The 19,847-nt window shown below is 32.9% G+C and overlaps 1 protein-coding gene across 1 annotated transcript; it reads right to left on the reverse strand.

Moving 5' to 3' along the window:
* Window positions 1–1,748: 1,748 nt before the first annotated feature.
* LOC130446860 (polycystin-2-like) lies at window positions 1,749–11,146 on the reverse strand. Its single transcript, XM_056783367.1, has 5 exons — window positions 10,832–11,146; window positions 7,815–8,041; window positions 3,853–4,285; window positions 3,125–3,630; window positions 1,749–1,781 (listed from the first exon to the last, which is right to left on the reverse strand). The coding sequence occupies exons 1-5, from the start codon at window positions 11,133–11,135 to the stop codon at window positions 1,749–1,751; spliced, it is 1,503 nt and encodes a 500-aa protein (XP_056639345.1). The 5' UTR covers window positions 11,136–11,146.
* Window positions 11,147–19,847: the final 8,701 nt, after the last annotated feature.

Genomic DNA, 19,847 nt, shown 5'->3' on the forward strand with positions numbered 1-19,847 from the left:
AAGCGTTACATCAGTTTACTTTGTAATAAAAATAATAGCTATAAGACATTTTTCATCGAGAAAAAAAGAATCTTGAAATACAAATATTTATTATATAATTATGGTCAAATAAAAGATATGTATGTATAATTCAGGGTGTAGTACACAATGCGACTCAAAAGAACTATCGTGCTCCATTTTCTTGCTGTGGCTTTGCTGATGCTTAGTGTTTGTCGCTAATCTATACATCCTTCTAGAAAATTCATGATATGGAAAGGCTTTAGCTGCTAAAGATCTACATATATTCAATATGTCATCATGTTCCGTAGTCTCAAGTAAATGTGGATAGAGATTTTATCCTCTATGTAGCAAAATCACAAAAAGCTTCAGGTCCTACAAAGGGTTTATCCTTTCTTGCTATAGGAAGTTTCTCTGTTATTTCCCTTCAATCAAGTGTACTTTCCACTCAACTCGAAAATTTGGGAATATCAGTGGAACATTCTCCTTTCCATACAATACAAAAAAAATTTAACACTTTCACTGCCACAATGTCATTTTTGGGGAATATCCCTGTTATGGGTGCATTTTTTGTTTGAATTTTTCATATGACATTTTTTTATCATGTTCAATGATTTTAATAGTAATCCAACCGAAAAAATTAACCGGAAGTGCATTTCCGGAAGTGTCTTTCCGAAAGGGCAACCCGTAAGCGAGGGATTCCACCTGCTTTTCGGGTTACAATCAATAGACGCCCATTAGGTCAGCTTATGCTAAACCCGTTACACCTATATCTAATATTGATTTATTGTAAAAGAAAACTCCAGAATTTTTGACAATTTTTATTAGGATAGCAAATAACAATTACTAATTATATATAATTATTGATGCAAATTATCATTTTGTTGGACATTATTGATAACCAAAGTTTTTTACATTATTAGTCATATTATTTTTTTTAGGAAATATGCATTCTTTAAATGGAGAACTAAGTTTAATATAGTTAAATGTATTAAAATACTTAACTACAATAAATGTGATAAATGAAAAGCAAAAATTACCCGGGGACTCCCAAGAATCTATATCGAACGCTGATTTTTACAAAATATCCTTCGTTGTTAATCGAAATCTGCAACAAAATTCAACAATTTAGTGAAAAGTATTTAAATAGATTAAATCATGAAATAAACTTTCATTGTATAATCAATTATACTTACTTATAAACAATTTATTGAAGAAAAACTTTGAAAATTCATAAAAAATCACCCAGTTGGACGATTCGAAAACGGAACACACTGTCAGAAAGCTCTAACGGTACTGAATGCAACTGTCACTACCTGAAGTTGTAAAAGTGAATCCCTTTCACTTACGAGCCTTTCGAATCTAAAGAGAAAAGTTACAGAGGGGCGTCCTTCCGTAAGGACACCTGTAAGCGTCACTGCTGTCTTTCTGTAAGGACACCCGCAGCGAAAGTGTTAATTGTCGTGGTCTGTGGGTTTATGCTGCATTTTTTAATTTAATTTTTACTTTCAATACATCTATTGACTTGAAACTTCTTAAACTTTCTCGTTTTTGATGACTATATATCATTCAATAAAAACATTGGAGGAATATTTAATAATATCGCGTGGATTTATTAACTTAATTTTTATATGAAACAGAATGTCTTATTTTTTTCTATTTTTGTTATTCTATAATAGTATTTTGAATTTTACTACAAATTTTGTAACGACATTTTAAATCTAAAATAGCTTCGATACCTAAATGGTTCGTCACGCGGCTTGCAATCCTGTGGTTGGTATAGTCTATTTTAATTATGATAAATATTGTTTTTATACAGAAATGTGAAAGGTCCCCGACACTGCCACACGACCAGTGAATTCCAAAGTGCAATAAACAAAATTCACATAGTCAGCGGATTCCAAAATACGCATCAAGTTCATTGCATTAAATTCGAGTTCATTCATTGTTTTGTTATTGTTCATTGTTAAAATATTGATTTGTCCGTAAAGTTATTTTCTGTAGAAATTATAAGTCGTTTATTGTAAATAAAAAGTTAAAAGTGTCTCATAGAACATTTCTATATAGATTCGGATTTCACTATGAAATTTGTTACTGAACATGAAAATTTAGTTTCAATGAAAAACCAGTGATAAACCGCGCCCACAAAAGGCCCATCAATCGAAGTTGAACATCAAAGTTATAGTCATTGTTTTCTTCGGTCTTTAGAGGGGCATAAGAGTTTGTTTCAAGAAGAACAACTGTAAACTCATAATTTTACTAGAACGTTTGCGAGGCCATGTGCTAAGAGACTCGAAAAATGAGCCATCTGGTTCGTCTTCAATGCGCCGTACAACAAGTCGCTTTTGATTCGCTATTTTTCGGCCTCTAGATATCAGATTTAACATCATGCGATTTATGGCTTGTACGTTTTGGAGCCTGGCATTGAGAATGCTTCGACGGAGGACTTTCAGAAATGCTTCTAGTCATAGATTCAGTGTTGGGATATGTGTATTGCTTGCCAAAAGCAGTTCCAAATTTTATATTACTTTGGTTTCAATGAAATAGTTGTGGGTATATGTTTATCACAAATCTTTGTACTGAATATAATGTTGAAATTTCATGAAAACTTTCCTAAAAAAGTTCATTTGTTCTAAATCAATACTTTTTGTTAAACAAATATTTTGATCTCAATTTCAAATATGGAATATTGACTGTACTATTTTTGTTCAGTAGATCTAATAATTCTAATACAAAAGGTTTTGCATGGAATTTCGATATAATTCATTATTCCTAGTATGCATATGAAGTGTAAAAAGCTGAAAAAAGTTGGGCCCAGGCTTTATCAATTTTGGTTTGGGGCTCAACGTGTTAATTGTTCACCCCGTCTGAGTATGTCTTATAAATATTTTATGTGGAAAAGAATACACTCAAGGCCGAACAATAAGATTACAATTTAACATTGGTTATCTTTATTCAAATATTTCTAATTATTTTCATTTTCTAGAAAAATATTAAAAAGTAATTAGTTAACAACATTTTATTAATCATCCAAAACAATACAGTTTAAACCATTAGAAACAATTTTGAGATTTTTCTCAATTCTCTTCAATAAAATATCATTATTATTTATAACAGTTTCATAAACATTGCTTTCATCTATTTTGGGGCGTGAATCCAACAATATGTTCAATATGTTTTCCATTTTTAAGAATTTTTCATCATCGATCAATTTAGTTTTCCATCCCACCAAGTTACTCAAAAAGAAAATGGCTTTGCTTTCATCATTACAAGTTTTGAACATTTGAACAATAGTCCCTTTAATTAGCTCCGCGTCTTCTTCAGTAAACTTCGCTTTAGGTTTAAAATTTCTTAAACAATCTAAAGCTATTTGCCTCATCGCTCTAAGTTTACATTTTTCCAATGTCAAACATTTAGCGTATCTATGTTCATCAGATTTAGGAAAAACGTGCTTCTTTCGTTCCCAATTCTCATCTTGGCCACCTTTCAATCGACATTTTCTAAATTTAACTTTCGCCAGCTCTTTATAATAATAGCACTGCCCTTTTACGTAATTTAAAACATTGTACTCTTGTTGGTCAGAGTATAAACGTTGGGCTTCCCCGTAGTATATTGTTATCAGAGTTATATAAACTGTTAAAAAAATTATACTCATGATCATGTACGAGCAATAAAACAAGAGAAATAAAGTTGAAGCAGCGGATTCAAAATCGAAACTGTGAAATCCCAATGAAATTAATACTAAATTCATGAATGAATTTGAAAAAGAATCAAATGAGTAATATTGGTTTCCGAATAACAAATACCCAGCTGATGCAAATATTAGTAATAAATGAAGATGTAAAATAAATAGACATAATAGAAATTTAGCAGCAATATCCAAAGTTTTTTCCACAACCTTAATGATAACCATAAATCTAAGAAGTTTCCATAGCCTGAATGTGGCTAAAAATACTAAAATAGCAGCTAAGGTTGTTAGAGCAGATTCCGCGTAAAACAAATAAAAATAGTTGATGAACTTATTATGTTTAGCTTGTTTAACTCTGTTTAGAAACTCTCCTACTTCATGGCTTCTTTTAAGGTATAAAAAAAGACAAATTAGAGTCATAGTTATTAACACGATGTCAACTAAGCGCCAAAAATCTTTAAAAACGATTGCCTTCTTTTTTCTTATATCGTTTATCGATCTTATACTCAGTGATATCACTATTAATGAAAAAAAGATTAATACTATCAACGTGAACGCATTCGATTCTTCTCCCACCAGCAACAACTTGGCAGTTTGAGCCTAAAAAAATCAAAATATTTCATTTAATTATCTGATTAATTAATTTAATTATGTACTATGTGAAAAAAACCTTAATCAGATTGATTTTTATTCTTAAATTGACAATTAATAGTGTGAAACTATTAGCCACCTCTTAAATATGAGATTTTAGTCCTCTGCTCAGTAATATAAAGTTTTTGAAATTTGGTGCAATCATAACTGAGAACATTTATTAAAATGTGAAATTTTTATTTATCACAAAAACTTTACGTAGAATAAAGATAATAATATTTAGAATGTGTTCTTCAATGTACTTTACTCGTAGTTCAAGTCAATTTGGACATGATAAAAATTGCTGCAAAATGGATCCCCAAATGTTTGAATGTTGACCAAAAGCGTGCAAGGGTAGAAGCATCGCGTTCGTTTTACTATAGATGAGACTTGGGTACATTTCTACCATCCAGAAGCAAAGCAACAATCGTTTTAAAGGTCGTAAATTTTCTTCCAACGAGGAGGTACTAAAAGCTGTGGAGGTGTGGTTTGCAGAGCAAGAAGAAAAATTTTTTTGCAAGGTCTAGAGACGTTGCAGGTTCGCTGTAATAAATGTATCCAATTAAGAGGAGAATATGTTGAGTAATAAAATATTTTGACATTGAAATTTTTTTTGGTTCTATAGTAGGCTAATAATTTTTCAATTTATCCTCGTATTTACTAACTGTTATTGTATACAAACTACACAATGCTATAACGATAAGAGATTGATATTATTATTGCTTGATTTGGTCCAAGGAAAGATTTCACAAATAAAATGTTTCATTTATTTTTCTACCAAATGAAATGTACCCCTGTGAAGCAATTTGAAAAATATTGGTTGCACAAAGTGGTAATAAACAATGCTTTTAAAAAAAGAATATAAAAAATTATTATTCTGAAGGTCATATCAGACGGTTCACTTTTTATTCATTTCTGTCTTTCATTCAGCATCTTTCATTAAGAATGACACGTCTAGGCATTAAATGAATCAGAAGTGATAAATGAATTTATTAGTGAACTAATCCAGCGATTCTCCTCTTAATTGGATACATTTATTACAGCGAACCTGCAACGTCTATAGACCTTACAAAAAAATTTTTCTTCTTGCTCTGCAAACCAGACCTCCACAGCTTTTATTACCGCCTCGTTGGAAGAAAATTTACGACCTTTTAAACTTCTTTTCAGTTGAGAAAAGAGATGATAGTCGGACGGAGCCAAATCTGGTGAATAAGGGGGTGTTCTAGTAATTCGAATCCTAAATCACGAACTTTTTGCATAGCAACATGAGATTTATGGAAAAGTTATTGTTCTATCCTTATTCAAAAAATCAATCACGATTACTCCATGGCAATCCCAAAAAACTGGAGCAAGAACTTTTCCAGCAGATTTTTGGACACGAAACTTTTTAGGTATAGGTATTGGTATTATAGGTATTCAGTGCTTCAGATATCCGTTTTAGAGCCCAATTCGACGGTCTCATAAAATCATACAGGTACTTGATGATGGCTCGATACTTTATTGCGTAACTCTGGTTTACTTTTATGACGTCAAACTTTACACTGACACTTCTAATAAGTTATTGTTCGTCGCTATGGTAACGCAATTTTTGTTTATGCATGGAACTGGTCTAGGCTAACTAGATATTAATACATCCTCGTATATAACAATGTTGTATTCAATATTGAGATAATTTCTACCGATATCTGATCGTTCTACAAGAGCTAAAAATCGCTGAACCTCGCCTCGTTTTTTGCATATCAAAATTCAAAATCTATCAATCAGTTTGTGGGTATAGTTCTTTCAATATCAACTGCAGATCATAAAAACCCTTGTCGCCGATTTTGTTTGATCTACCATAGGCGTAGTTACCTCATTTTATAAATTTATTATTTTTATAATTACTCTTAAAAATATGTATATTTTATCGTTAAAACGTAATCGAATCATTATAAATTGAAATTAGAAAAAAAAATCATTATTATACCTCGTTAACTTGCTACAACTGAATATTAAATTTTAAAACGTGAATAGACGAGCTGTTACAATCGATATATTCAAGCGTCGGATTTAGGGAGTGTCTAAGGGGGGCTAGAGTCCCAGGTCTCGTGCAGGTAGGGGCACTATTGGATCCATAGAATTTTTTCCACAAATTTAGTTCATTTTTTCTTAAAATTTATATTTAATTTGCAACTAATATATTAAATTTCAAAAAGTTTAAGTTGATTTTGATTCCTTTTTTAGTCTGAAGTGGGCCCCTAGTCTATTTTAGTTCCACTACTCCTTAATCCAACGCTGTATTCAAGAAATGAATGAATTTATTTGAAGGTATTATACTTTTAAAAACATTGGTTCCTCTTATTTTGTTTTTTTATTTTATACATCACGCACTTAATTCCCGCTGACTGCAGTAACTACGAATGCGTAGATCGGGATGAAATAAGTTTTCTACAAAATTATTACGCCTAGAAGTAACTTCTGTACCTGATACTCCCATTCTTTTAACTGTGCTTAATGTAATACACGATAACCTAATTTTAGGCTGGACTGTAAGGGAGTTTGGTTTATACAGGGTACTAGACGTGAACTGAGCCCTATTTGTAGCCCATTCGTCCATTAGAACTTCGGTATATCATTGACGATTCCGTTATTGCTAACCGTTTATTCAGTTTTTTGTGTTAAGCCACATGCTGACAAAACTTGACGCAATGTTGTTTCTAAATTGGTATAATTGTATTCTGGATAATCTGCTATCTTTTGGTGTATTACTTCTAAGGTCTAATTGTCCTACTTCTAAAATCTTGAGTAGCTTTCGTCAACTGATTGCAGTTTTTCTTTCTCTTTCTTTCTCTAGTTAATTCAGCAATTCTTGATGATGATTGCATTATCAGATTTCTGAATATTTTCCTTTTTTTAAACATTCGAATACATTTAAAATAACTTTTTATATCTAAATCATTATTATTAAATTCTTTATTCTCACTACACTGTGCAATTTCATTGTCTTAATTTGCTCATAGTCTAAAGAACGCCATTTTTCTATTTATTTAAAGAAATTTATGAATTAAATTAATCCCACCTTGTTACGCCGCTGCTTATTGTAGACTTTCTGGCAGGAATATTTCGATGTTTTCATTGTTAAACAGTGGAGATGGTAAGTCCATGTGCACCGACGATTTGTTAAATGTTTACCGAATTTTATACGGGGAGTAAACATTATTTTTTATTTCTTAATTTTGTATTCGCATAACTGTCTTCTGCAATTGATATTGGAAGAACTATAAAAATCATTCGTAGCTAATTTTCTTCAAATTGATCATGTTAACTTATTTACGTGTAGAAAGATCTACAATTTAATTTAATACTTGATGATTAAAGAAACATGGCGGTTCGAATCCATTAAAGGCCGCTGAAGGGTATATTGACGAATTAGTACAAAGGAAAGAAAAAACTCAAAAGCATACTGCTATGTGTATCTATTCATTGTCAAGAAAAAAGTTTCTGGAATTTTAATACTCACTCGGTAATTAGGAAGGATATAACCGCTCGGGCTTATTTCAAATATTATTTTTACGTTATTAAATAAATTCGAGTTTGCGCTATAGGTGAGGAATTCAATAAATAAACATCTAGTCCGTTCATCTATCCAAACATTTCTTTTATAAAATCTGAAATTTATGTACGAATTTCTCATTGTTCTTCCTAAAGGAGCTACATAGCCTCCACCTGAGTAACTAGCGAATTTACCTAAAATTGAAAGCAATTTAACTTAAATATAATGATATAACATCAGCCAATATGCCTCGGGTATAGTTTTTATCTAAATTTCGTTATATTTCAAGATATTTATATTCTAATTTGACATAACCTTTCTATCTATTTTTTTCTAGAGCAATTTTTCTTTTGACTCAACCAGGGATGTTAATTTAGCGATGACTTTATTATTTGATTGATATTTTTTCCGTTGGAGCATTTTTTGTGGGTCTAAAAACAGCTAGTATTCCCCCGTAGAAAATTTGGACAATATGGTGGTGGAGGAATCAATTTGAAGCTCAATTCACTTAATTTGATCATTTTCTTAGTGACATGGTGCACTGGTTTACAAAAAAAGAATTCTCTCTTCTACATATACTATTTCTTCTTCATTTGGTCCAATAATATATAGTGACAGTTATTGTTAATTGTTATTCATCAAAAGATATTGGTTATAACCTTGTCAGATAATTGTTCTATTTCTGCTCACTGATTGTCCAATTTACTTAAAAGGCTACTTTTTAGATCTAAATATTGTATTTACTCATTTTAACAAATTTAGTGCGAAAATTGAATTAAGCATCATTAAACCTAACTAGTCTTCTTAAGGTTCTAGTTAATGCAAATCTCTATAATTTTGACAAACAATTAACGTGCTCTAAGCATACTCCACATCGTTTTGAACCGTACTTGGTCTTTCGCATTCCTAACAACTTGTTATATACCTTTGATTTTTTTCACGTTTTCTCAAGACCAATTCAATCAAAGCCTTTCTGAAATCACAAATAAACGTCATCCTTTTATTAGTTTTCCCTGATTGTTAAACAGATGTATAATCACAATATGAGTTTCCAGCTTTTGGTGTCCGCTAGCCTGCTACAAAATCACTATGAATATGCTTTTTGGTGACATCATAACTACAGTTACATGAGGTGTAGTTACGTAGGTGTAGCCACGACTACGCCACGATAATTTAACAACGGTATTAGGCCTCTTTTATGCACACGTTTTTTGTCGCTTGTCGTGGGGCGACAAGAGTTATTTTATGAAACAATATCCAAGCGTTTCTTGTCACGTGCCGCTTTCAAATTTGATCAGTTTCAACTGTTGCAGAATTAAGGCTCGATAGAGAGAGAAATTCTTCAATTATTACCGTATGCCGACAGGCTCATTTGATGAGCTATGTGAAAAGCTAAAAAGCACTTTTATGACGTTGAGGTAAGTACAAAGAAGAGACCATGCTTACATACATATTTACCAATTTCCCGCTTTTCTTTTTCAGTTTTTTTACTGAATTCGTGAATAATGATTTCGATAATTTCCTTCCACGCATCTCTTTTCAATTGCCTGTTTTTGTAATCTGCTGATGATGAATCCCACAAACATGTTTTTTATTTTATTGCGTCATTAAAAAATTCAACGTCCAGATTTTCCATGGTAATTCTTCACACATCAACACAACTCTGCAAACTGACTGTTCAAAATACAACAACAAACGATAATAAATGCACTGCATAAAAGCGCACATTCAACAACGTGCTTTTAGAAAACGTCGCCTTTTTGTCGCCCCGCGACCAGTAACAAAAAGCGGCCACACTACGTATTATCAGTGTGCGCCGTAAGTGCGACGGGATCGCACGTGTTTGTCGTTGAAATACGTACTATGGCTATGTAGTGAAGTAACTAGAAATTAATTGCGTTTCTCGAGATTCTACAAACAGAACCATGTTTGTGGGATCCGAAACTCAAAAGTCTCAAGAATCGTGGAAAGCAAAGTGTTGCTGATCTCCTTTCAAAAAATCAGTGATTCACGAATGGTACATCGAGCAAATTGCTCGCCTGGTCATCTCCACAATCTGTTTGAATCATCTGAGTTATATAGACCAGTGAGAATACAGTAAATAATTGTTTATATATTCATTTCCAGGAGTTTTGGTGATCTTGAAGTCTTTCCCAAACCTCAGAAATCCTTAAATATACTGTAAGAAATCAACTGTTGTTGTTGCCTTTCGTCAGCCCTCCTATTAGTCTCCTAGAGGCGCTGAAGTCTATAGAATGGAATTATTACATTTGAAAACAACTATTGAAGAAGAGAGAAAACCTCAATGGGTTATTATAGAAAAATTTCATCCATCTGGGTTATACGAAGTCTGGTTATTAAATAACGAGACTGTGCGCCTAGAAGGCGGCCTAGACGGGTGGAGTAAAAAACGAGTAGTGCGTTGGGTATCTGAATATCTTGTCTAAGCACGTGACAAATATCTCGTTAAGTAAAAAAAAAACCTCGACTGAGTGATATAAATTGTTGTAAGAAGCTTTTGGGGACAATTCTCTATCTCGTACAGTATTTTTGAGTGGTGTAAGCACTTTAATGAGGAACGAGAGAGCACTGAAGATGACCATCGCCCAGGTCGCCCTGCGGCTGCCTCAACTCCGGAAACAGTGACCAAAATCAATGAAATTGTGCGAATGAGCATCCGGATGATTGCAGAGGTTAAACGGTTTTACACGAGGAATTACACATAGCAAAAGTCTGTCCGAAGTTGGTGTCAAAAAATCGGACTCCCGATCAAAAGCTCTTACGTTAACGGGTCTGCTCAGATTTCCTTTGAAGGTTACAAAAAGATCTGCTTTGAAAGGGACCCGATTTGAGTCAATGGAAGCGCTCACCAAAGAAGACTTCCACTGCTTCGATAAATGGAAAAGGGAGTATATTAAAGGGGAGCATTCGTATTTAGAATAAAGGAGCGAAGAGAAGGTAACTTAAAACTAGAAGTATATTACCTGTATACCCCAAAGTTCCAGTTTTCAAAACATTTTGATAATCCCAAATAAATTCCAATCTAGAAAAACCATCTAGCCCTGATACATGCCCCCACTTTTGACTGAAAGTTCTATATTCCGGACCAGTCGAAAAGGGCGACACGCAGGAGTTGGTTGCAAATTTCATGGACGATGGTATTGTGCAACTTATGTTATCTGCTCGTTTTTGTCTAAGTCTAGCTATGCCTATATATTTATTAGAATTATCTGTCAAACTACCAGGATCTTTTGCGATATATCTGTCATACCATTGCGGTGATTGCATTGATGGTATAAGAGTATTTTGTATATAATTTTGTATCCTACAAACAAAACATAATTATCTGCTGATGTAGAAATCCACCCACTTCGTAAATTGATTCAAAAATGATTCACTCAGTGCCGATTTTAGGTTTCAGCCACATTCTTGAGAATGTTTCATATTTTTAATACTACTTAACCATGAGACACAACTCATCTGCCCGTATAAGAACAAAAAGTAAAACATTAATAAAAATGCACGTAGAATTTGAAACGAACCTAACCTAACCTAACCAACAGTTAGTAGTGGGTTAGCCTTTCAAATTATAAACATCTTCTAACTAGCAACTAAAATTGACACCATGGTGGACTATTCAAATAAAGGAAGAAATAGAAAAATATGGAAGAGATATCATACAAAATACAAACAGAGAAAAAAGTAAGTTGGACAGATTTCGGTAATAAATTTAAAAATTACAGCAGAAATGGTTTATATTTTGAACATTTACTGATGGATAATAGAAGATAATGAAAAAAAAAAAATAAAGAAATTAGTACCAAGCGGTATAAAGAGGACTAAAGAGGTTATGACTTAGGTCCATTATTGTTAAGGTGGCATGTTTCCATTATTTGTTTGAAAAAATATAAAAAAATAATATTCCAGTCTATGATTTAACTTGAAATAGCATTTTTTTATGTATAGTTCGAATTTAACTCGAATAGGTATTCACAATAATCTATTGGAGATATCTGTGTGTGTGTGGTATATATGAAATAAGCTGTGGTGATTGTGACCGGAAGTATATTGGGCAGACTAAGAGATCCGTTATTGTCCGGTTTAAAGAACACAAAGCTCATTCAAAAAAAATCGGACCGGAAAATCAGGTATTGTCGATCACGCTGCCTATCAAAATCATGACATAAATATTAATAATATAAAATTGTTAAAAAATATATCCAATAATAAATTACTGGATGCATTTGAGAGCATTGAAATTGCTATATGTAATAGTAGCTTAAATAGCGACAAAGGGCCAATTCCTTACAGCCCACGCCTTAGAATGAACATGAATGTTCCTACCAAGGAGTTTTTTCTCGCTGGAATTACTTTTCGCGGGAGGTTTATTGGTGGGAAAATTTGGGTAAGTCAAGTTATTGGATTTTAGTTTACCTTCAATCTCTGATGACGATAACTTGGTTATCGAAACGCGCGTTAGACAGTGTAATTGTGAGTGTTGGTGTAGTGGTGGTGTAAACAGTATATTCAGAATTCTCTATTCATGTTATTAGCTAAACATGGCATTTTTTTCTTATCTACTGTAACAGAAATCGAAGATTTGTATGATTTTTTTTATGGAATGTTGATTAGTGGTAATCATGACGCGATGGCAAAGAACTTGCATAATGTCAAGCGGCTTTAATAGATAGTAAAATAAGTGATCAAGCAACTCAATGAAAGTGCGCGTTGGATATACACCATCTCATTAATTGATATGGTCTTTCAACTATCGCATGTTCGTTTTGTAGTGTTTAATAAACAAATTTATTTTTGTCCTTTTTGGACACAATTCCTGGCATCGAAAAGGCCACGACAGATGAGAGACATTCCGAAAGAAGCCTTAAACAATTGCTTTAAGTGATGAATTCAATTAAAAATGTTCAGGCTTCTGTCTTTCTTTTCGTATTTGTATAGGTTCATTTTATCACAATATGCTATTTATTCTTGTGTTACTATAAAAAAATTTTTGGATACACTTCCGAAAAACGCCAAGAGGAATTGGAAGGTAAAAGTGATAGGGAATGGTCACAATCGTATAAGAACTAACAAAATATACCTGCAATCGTGCGCATGCACGGAAAACGAATTAAAAATTCGGTCAAAAAAGACCTACGTATTTCCCGATCCCGAAAGAGCAATCAAAACAATAGAAATAAATGAAAATCAATGTTATTCCACAAAAATTTAGTCACCCTCCTCATCCTTTTCCATTGGAGGTCGATCATTCTTTCCAGGATTCAAAAATTTTATATCTACAATGATTGCATCGAATAGATCCACAATTTTTCGCCGGACTCGCCGTCTCCGGAGTAATTCACAAAGATGCAGATCCATGTTACTTTTGATTCCCCTCTCGACAAAAATAAAAAATTAATTATCAATTGACGAAACATTGGATTATTCAATAACTACTTATATTTTTAAAAGTATTCCTTTTAATTTTAATTCAAAAACCAAACCACAAAAAATGGTGGCGAGGTCGCGGGAATTTCAAAAATATCGACGTCACCTGTAAAATTTTATTGGCGTTTTTCGGAAGTTCAGCCAAATTTTTTTGTCGAACTTATTTGTTATCAATTAATCAATTTGACACAAAATAATTTCATACATTTCGCGAAAACATTTTTTTAATATTTGCACTAATTGATATAAGTATGTTCAGTGCAGCTATGTTAAGACCCATTTCGATGTTTCAATATTAACAATATCACCGAGCAACACTCTTCAGAAACAACTTACGCTTTTGTGCTCAAAATATGTTCAGAATACGTATTTGAATGATGTCCTCTTATTAAATCTCGCATTTCTAAATTACTGATATTCGCCATGGGATCTTTGTCTCTAACCAAAATGATATAAAGCAAAAACACATATATTCCTATCATAATTATATCTTCGAATGTTTCGATGAGTTTTTCTTTTTGTTTTTCCCAATGTTGACGTTCCTGCCATAATAAATAAATATAAAAAAATGGAAACTTCTAAATCTTTTATTTACCTTAATTGATTCTTTGTCTAAAGGTTTGTAAACTTTTTTGAAGTACGGTCTTAGACTTATCCTACCAAACATATTATAAAAATTATTTCGTTGTGCTTCAACGTAATGTAGGATTGTATTACTTTTACTGAAAATCTTTTTCATCTGAAAATTTGAAATCCATTAGTGCTAATAATTTTGAAAATGTTATACTGTACTTGCTAGTTATTACTAATCTTTCATTCTCATTTAAAAATCTAAAAACATCTTCTCAAACAATCGCACACAAAATGGAAAAATATTAACTGAGAAATAAATGAATTGAACCACATATTACGGTATATAGTTCAACAAATGTGGAGAAGACTATAGAGTTTAGCTCGGGTTAGCTAGATGAACAAGCAATAAGCTCTATTTAACCCAGGAGTTCGAAAATATGTCCAGCTTGGTAAGTTTATTGTATTTATAAGAATATTTCGTGATTAGAATATACCACATCGATATAACAGAAATGAATTAATTTTCAATAACTGTCAATTTATTATTACCAATATACAGGCTGTAGGCTTGTGCCACAAGGTCCGGCTCGTTTGTATAAAACCACAAAAGATCTCAGAAGCCATTTTAGATGTGGCTAATACATCCTCTGAGTAGTCTGATCGCAAAAAACTCTGTTTATATGAATAGAAACACCTGAATGAGACAGCAAAAGCATACATAGATGAGCCTTCTGCTTCTCTTATCAAACAGGTCCACTTGAAGAGAATATGGAAAAGGAAAAAACGGTGCACGGAATTCACATGTGTGAGCTTTCCAAAAGATATCGGCTTTGGTAGTTTTAATCGGGATCTATCAAAATACTTATGTGTGCAACGGTCACTGACTACTAACCTAACTATGAACTATGTATAACTACACAGTCCAACAAAATTAGTAGAATACTATACTCTACATTATTTATTATATTGTTAGAATTAGAACTCTTCATACCTTCTACAATCCCAATAATTTTAAAGCAATAAAAATGGTGCCTTGATATATATTTTGAACCGCTAATTTCCTTTCTAAGATATGTGCTGATGTTTGCGACCTTGGATGATTGAAAAAAGGTTCGTCGTATTTATAAGCAGACGTAGCTAGATCATTCAGATGTTTTGTATTATGTATGTAGGGAATACCTTTCACAAGGAAGCAAAAAAACTCTTTCTGGCTTTGAAAAAAGAGCTTATATTGCCTATTATTGTATTCATTTGGAAGATTATAGTATATATTTTGAGCCGCTAATTTCATTTCTAAAACATGTGCTTATGTTTGCGACCTTGGATGATTGAAAAAAGGTTCGTCGTATCTACAAGCAGACGTAGCTAGATCATTCAGAAGAAATACCCGTACAATCTTTCAGCAATCTTCTTGAACTCTCAAAAAATTATCAAGAAATATTGCTAAATGAAGGTCAAATAATTCGATTTGCTCTATATAGCAAATCCAATAACTACGCAATGTTTCAATCGAATTGATCTGAAACTCTAAAATATTTGAATTTATTTTAAAAGTAAAGAACCATCCAGAATTTTCTGGTTTTTTTCACTAAAGTATTTTGTAACATTCGCATATCAAGTTAAGGTCAAAGAAGCAATTTGTGAAGGCTTCAATCAAGATGGAAATTGTTTAGGGTTCTATAAATTTGATCGACAATGGCTATTTCAGTTGTTAAATCACTGGTATCTAAAAAATTTGTTGGTCTGTGTCGTCTTTTATATTTTATTTATATATGGAACTGTATTATGTAGAATGAGTAATAGTAAATATCCTTACTCGAGTGTTTCCTTTTTGAAAAAATCCCTTGATTAATCGGGCAAGGTTTTCTAATAAAAATGAATACACTAATACACTCGCAATTGAGGTAGTTAGCCACATCAAGCTAGTGATATGTGGGACCCAAAATCCGAATAAAAGAGTCATCGTCATTGAAACTAATATTATAAATATTAAAATAAACCTAAAACACAAAATTTGACAGACACAATTATTGGTTTAGAGCTATGAGTAAGAAAACTGTACTGTCGCCTTTCTGAGATTTCAATGTTCAGAAATAAATCAGTCGTTATACTCAATGACGTGAAAACCCGAACACCCAGTAAATATTATTCTTGACAATTTAAAAGACGTCAAACTGTGTTGGTGTTCGTGAAGCTAGTTTGTCGTCCCAACAAATTGCTGATAGAATAATAAAGGCATGGCACCAGGAAGCACGAAGATTCTGAGGCACAGGAAGAATGAGCAAGACAACAGGCCATTTCATATCGATGGTTTGCGAAATGTGGAAGAATCTTTCGAATGAGAAGTTTTCAAGGACCAAAGAGAAGGTTTTGACTTTTTTGATACCGAATTCAGTTGATTTCATCTCTAAATTGATTTCAGTGCTTCTAAGAGCAAATAGAGTAGAGACACAGGAAGAATGAGCAAGACAACAAGCTATTTCATATCGACTATTTGCGAAATGTGGAAGGATCTTTTGAATGAGGAGTTTTTAAAGACCAAACAGAAGGTTTTGACTTTTTCGATACCGGTTCCAGTTGATATCATCTCTAAATTATTTTCATTGCTTCCAAGAGCAAAAAGAGTAGAGGCACAGGAAGAATCAGCAAGACAACAGGCTATTTCATATCGATGGTTTGCGAAATATGGAAGAATCTTTCGAATGAGAAGTTTTCAAGGACCAAAGAGAAGGTTTTGACTTTTTTGATACCGAATTCAGTTGATTTCATCTCTAAATTGATTTCAGTGCTTCTAAGAGCAAATAGAGTAGAGACACAGGAAGAATGAGCAAGACAACAAGCTATTTCATATCGACTATTTGCGAAATGTGGAAGGATCTTTTGAATGAGAAGTTTTTAAAGACCAAACAGAAGGTTTTGACTTTTTCGATACCGGTTCCAGTTGATATCATCTCTAAATTCTTTTCATTGCTTCCAAGAGCAAAAAAAGTAGAGGCACAGGAAGAATGAGAAAGACAACAGGCTATTTCATGTCGATGGTTTGCGAAATGTGGAAGAATCTTTCGAATGAGAAGTTTTCAAGGACCAAAGAGAAGGTTTTGACTTTTTTGATACCGAATTCAGTTGATTTCATCTCTAAACTGATTTCAGTGCTTCTAAGAGCAAATAGAGAAGAGACACAGGAAGAATGAGCAAGACAACAAGCTATTTCATATCGACTATTTGCGAAATGTGGAAGGATCTTTTGAATGAGGAGTTTTTAAAGACCAAACAGAAGGTTTTGACTTTTTCGATACCGGTTCCAGTTGATATCATTTCTAAATTATTTTCATTGCTTCCAAGAGCAAAAAAAGTAGAGGCACAGGAAGAATGAGAAAGACAACAGGCTATTTCATATCGATGGTTTGCGAAATGTGGAAGAATCTTTCGAATGAGAAGTTTTCAAGGACCAAAGAGAAGGTTTTGACTTTTTTGATACCGAATTCAGTTGATTTCATCTCTAAACTGATTTCAGTGCTTCTAAGAGCAAATAGAGAAGAGACACAGGAAGAATGAGCAAGACAACAAGCTATTTCATATCGACTATTTGCGAAATGTGGAAGGATCTTTTGAATGAGGACTTTTTAAAGACCAAACAGAAGGTTTTGACTTTTTCGATACCGGTTCCAGTTGATATCATCTCTAAATTATTTTCATTGCTTCCAAGAGCAAAAAAAGTAGAGGCACAGGAAGAATGAAAAAGACAACAGGCTATTTCATATCGATGGTTTGCGAAATGTGGAAGAATCTTTCGAATGAGAAGTTTTCAAGGACCAAAGAGAAGGTTTTGACTTTTTTGATACCGAATTCAGTTGATTTCATCTCTAAACTGATTTCAGTGCTTCTAAGAGCAAATAGAGAAGAGACACAGGAAGAATGAGCAAGACAACAAGCTATTTCATATCGACTATTTGCGAAATGTGGAAGGATCTTTGGAATGACAAGTTATTATAGACGAGAAGATTTTGAATTTTTCGATACCTATTTCGATTGATGCATCTCGCAGAGTCAGGATTGAGACCACATCGTCTTCAGTAATGAATCCAAATCATGATTAGATTTTGATGTTGGTCGATGGAGGGTAAGAATATAATACATAATTATAAACTTATACTCATATATCTTCTAAGATCTGCGGATTTGTTGCTAATTGAAAATTTGTTGGACCCAATTGGTTCTTCTGATTACTTTATTATGAATATGCCTAGAAAGACTGTAAAAGAAATCGTGCAGCTTTGAAAATTAATGAAGTTGCTCAGCCGAAACTTAATAATTGATAGGGATACCAAATATAGATCGAATAATGAAATAATTTTTAGTGCGAGTTCGAATTTCTATGTCAATGAGTATATTCCATCTTTCACTTCTATGAACCCATTTCATATTTGTAGGGGTTCCTCGTGGAAAAACCCAATATTAAAAATCAAGATCATTTTTGAAATCAATCTACCTATTTCAATTATACCGAGGGATTATTGGGCATTTTATTTGATGAAGAAAGTTCCGTATAGGAATACTCACCAGCATATTCGATTGCTAACGTCAATCAGATACTTGTGTAATTTGGGATGTTTTTGATATCCACCATTTTCTGAACGCAATCTACAATAATATTTATGTATTTAACCAAAGTGTACTACACGATTTATACATCCATATAAAACGAAAGCATATCATCTTATCTTATCAACACACGTGCTTTGGTTTTTGAATGATACATAACCTCAAATTGTTTTAAATTTCGACTGTTTTGAGTAATCTGACTAATTGTGAAAATCAGCTGATGCTCATACCGCCGTGAGGTAAACAAATGCTGTTGTCTTAAGTTTTTGTGTACTTATTTGTTCGATTTTCGACATCATTATTTCAATTTTTCTGATTCTTAAAAATTGCTACTAAAAAAGGTCCAAAATTTCCTCCTGAAAAGTGGCTTTTTCGGTTTTTTTCACTATTCAGTGTTGTGCTCAGTGCTGACTTTGAAATCTACAGTGAAAATTGAAAAACTCCCGTGATTAATGCACAAAATTAGCAGAAGTGTCATAAATTTTGTAAACTTCTTGATTAATTTTTATTGCAAAAATACTTGTTTTCTGTTGTATCAGTTTCACTGAAACAGATCTAAAGAGTATCTACGGAGTGCTATTAACACCATGAAACGAAAAAAAAACTATAAATCAAGTCTCACTACCGAAAAACCTGATCGCCAATATATCAGCTGTTTTCTAGATTGTCTAATTGCGCAGAATCACGCACAAACGTTCACAAAAAGACAAATTACCATATTTATAACCATTCAGTGACTAGAAACCACAATTTTTAAATATTGTAACGGCTAGACGAAAGCCCGACATCTGCCGGAGTCGGTCATAACTTAGTGCAGAGCGAACTATATTGTGACAGATACAAAGATGCGGCATTCGTCATAGTTGGATGTATGTATGTATGTGGAAATTGCGACCCAAAGGAGCTACTGTATCCTCTTTTCTTGCTGCGATATTGGGGAACCCAGAGTTTACAGTTGATCCATCCATCCCACTCCTTTTAAAAAATCCAGAATATGGGATAGCGGTATTTGCAAGAAATCTTCGTTAATAAGTTTCCAGGTGAAGTGCTCTGGACTACCGTAGTGTTTTACATTGAGAATGTGGATAGAGGTTTCGTCCTTTGTGCAACAAAATCTGCGCGCCACATTATCTGCTAGGTTTAGCATCTTCATGTGTTTCTTGAGTGCCCTGATAGAACTCCTGTTAATAGTAAAAAAACTCTTCACACGATAAACTATGAAAAACTATAACGAAAAGAAATTCACTATATATAAAATTGATAACATTTTAATTATTTACCTTAGCAAATAAACTAGAGGATAATGGATTAAAAACGTTAAAATTGATGCAGCAACTGTTACCCAAATTATCTTCGCGTCAAACTGGTATTCACAGAAAT

This window comes from Diorhabda sublineata, chromosome 7 (genome assembly GCF_026230105.1).
Source record: "Diorhabda sublineata isolate icDioSubl1.1 chromosome 7, icDioSubl1.1, whole genome shotgun sequence".
NCBI lineage: Eukaryota > Metazoa > Arthropoda > Insecta > Coleoptera > Chrysomelidae > Diorhabda > Diorhabda sublineata.

Bases quoted from the DNA above. Each gene is read 5' to 3' on its own strand.
- LOC130446860 (XM_056783367.1), bottom strand. From the start codon at position 11,135: ATGCAATCACCGCAATGGTATGACAGATATATCGCAAAAGATCCTGGT. The intron at 4,286-7,814 runs GTGAGTATTAAA...TGATTTTTTTAG, and splicing joins ATATCCTTCCTAATTACCGA to GCTCAAACTGCCAAGTTGTT. The intron at 3,631-3,852 runs GTCTATTTATTT...TTTTTTTAACAG, and splicing joins TGCTGCTAAATTTCTATTAT to TTTATATAACTCTGATAACA.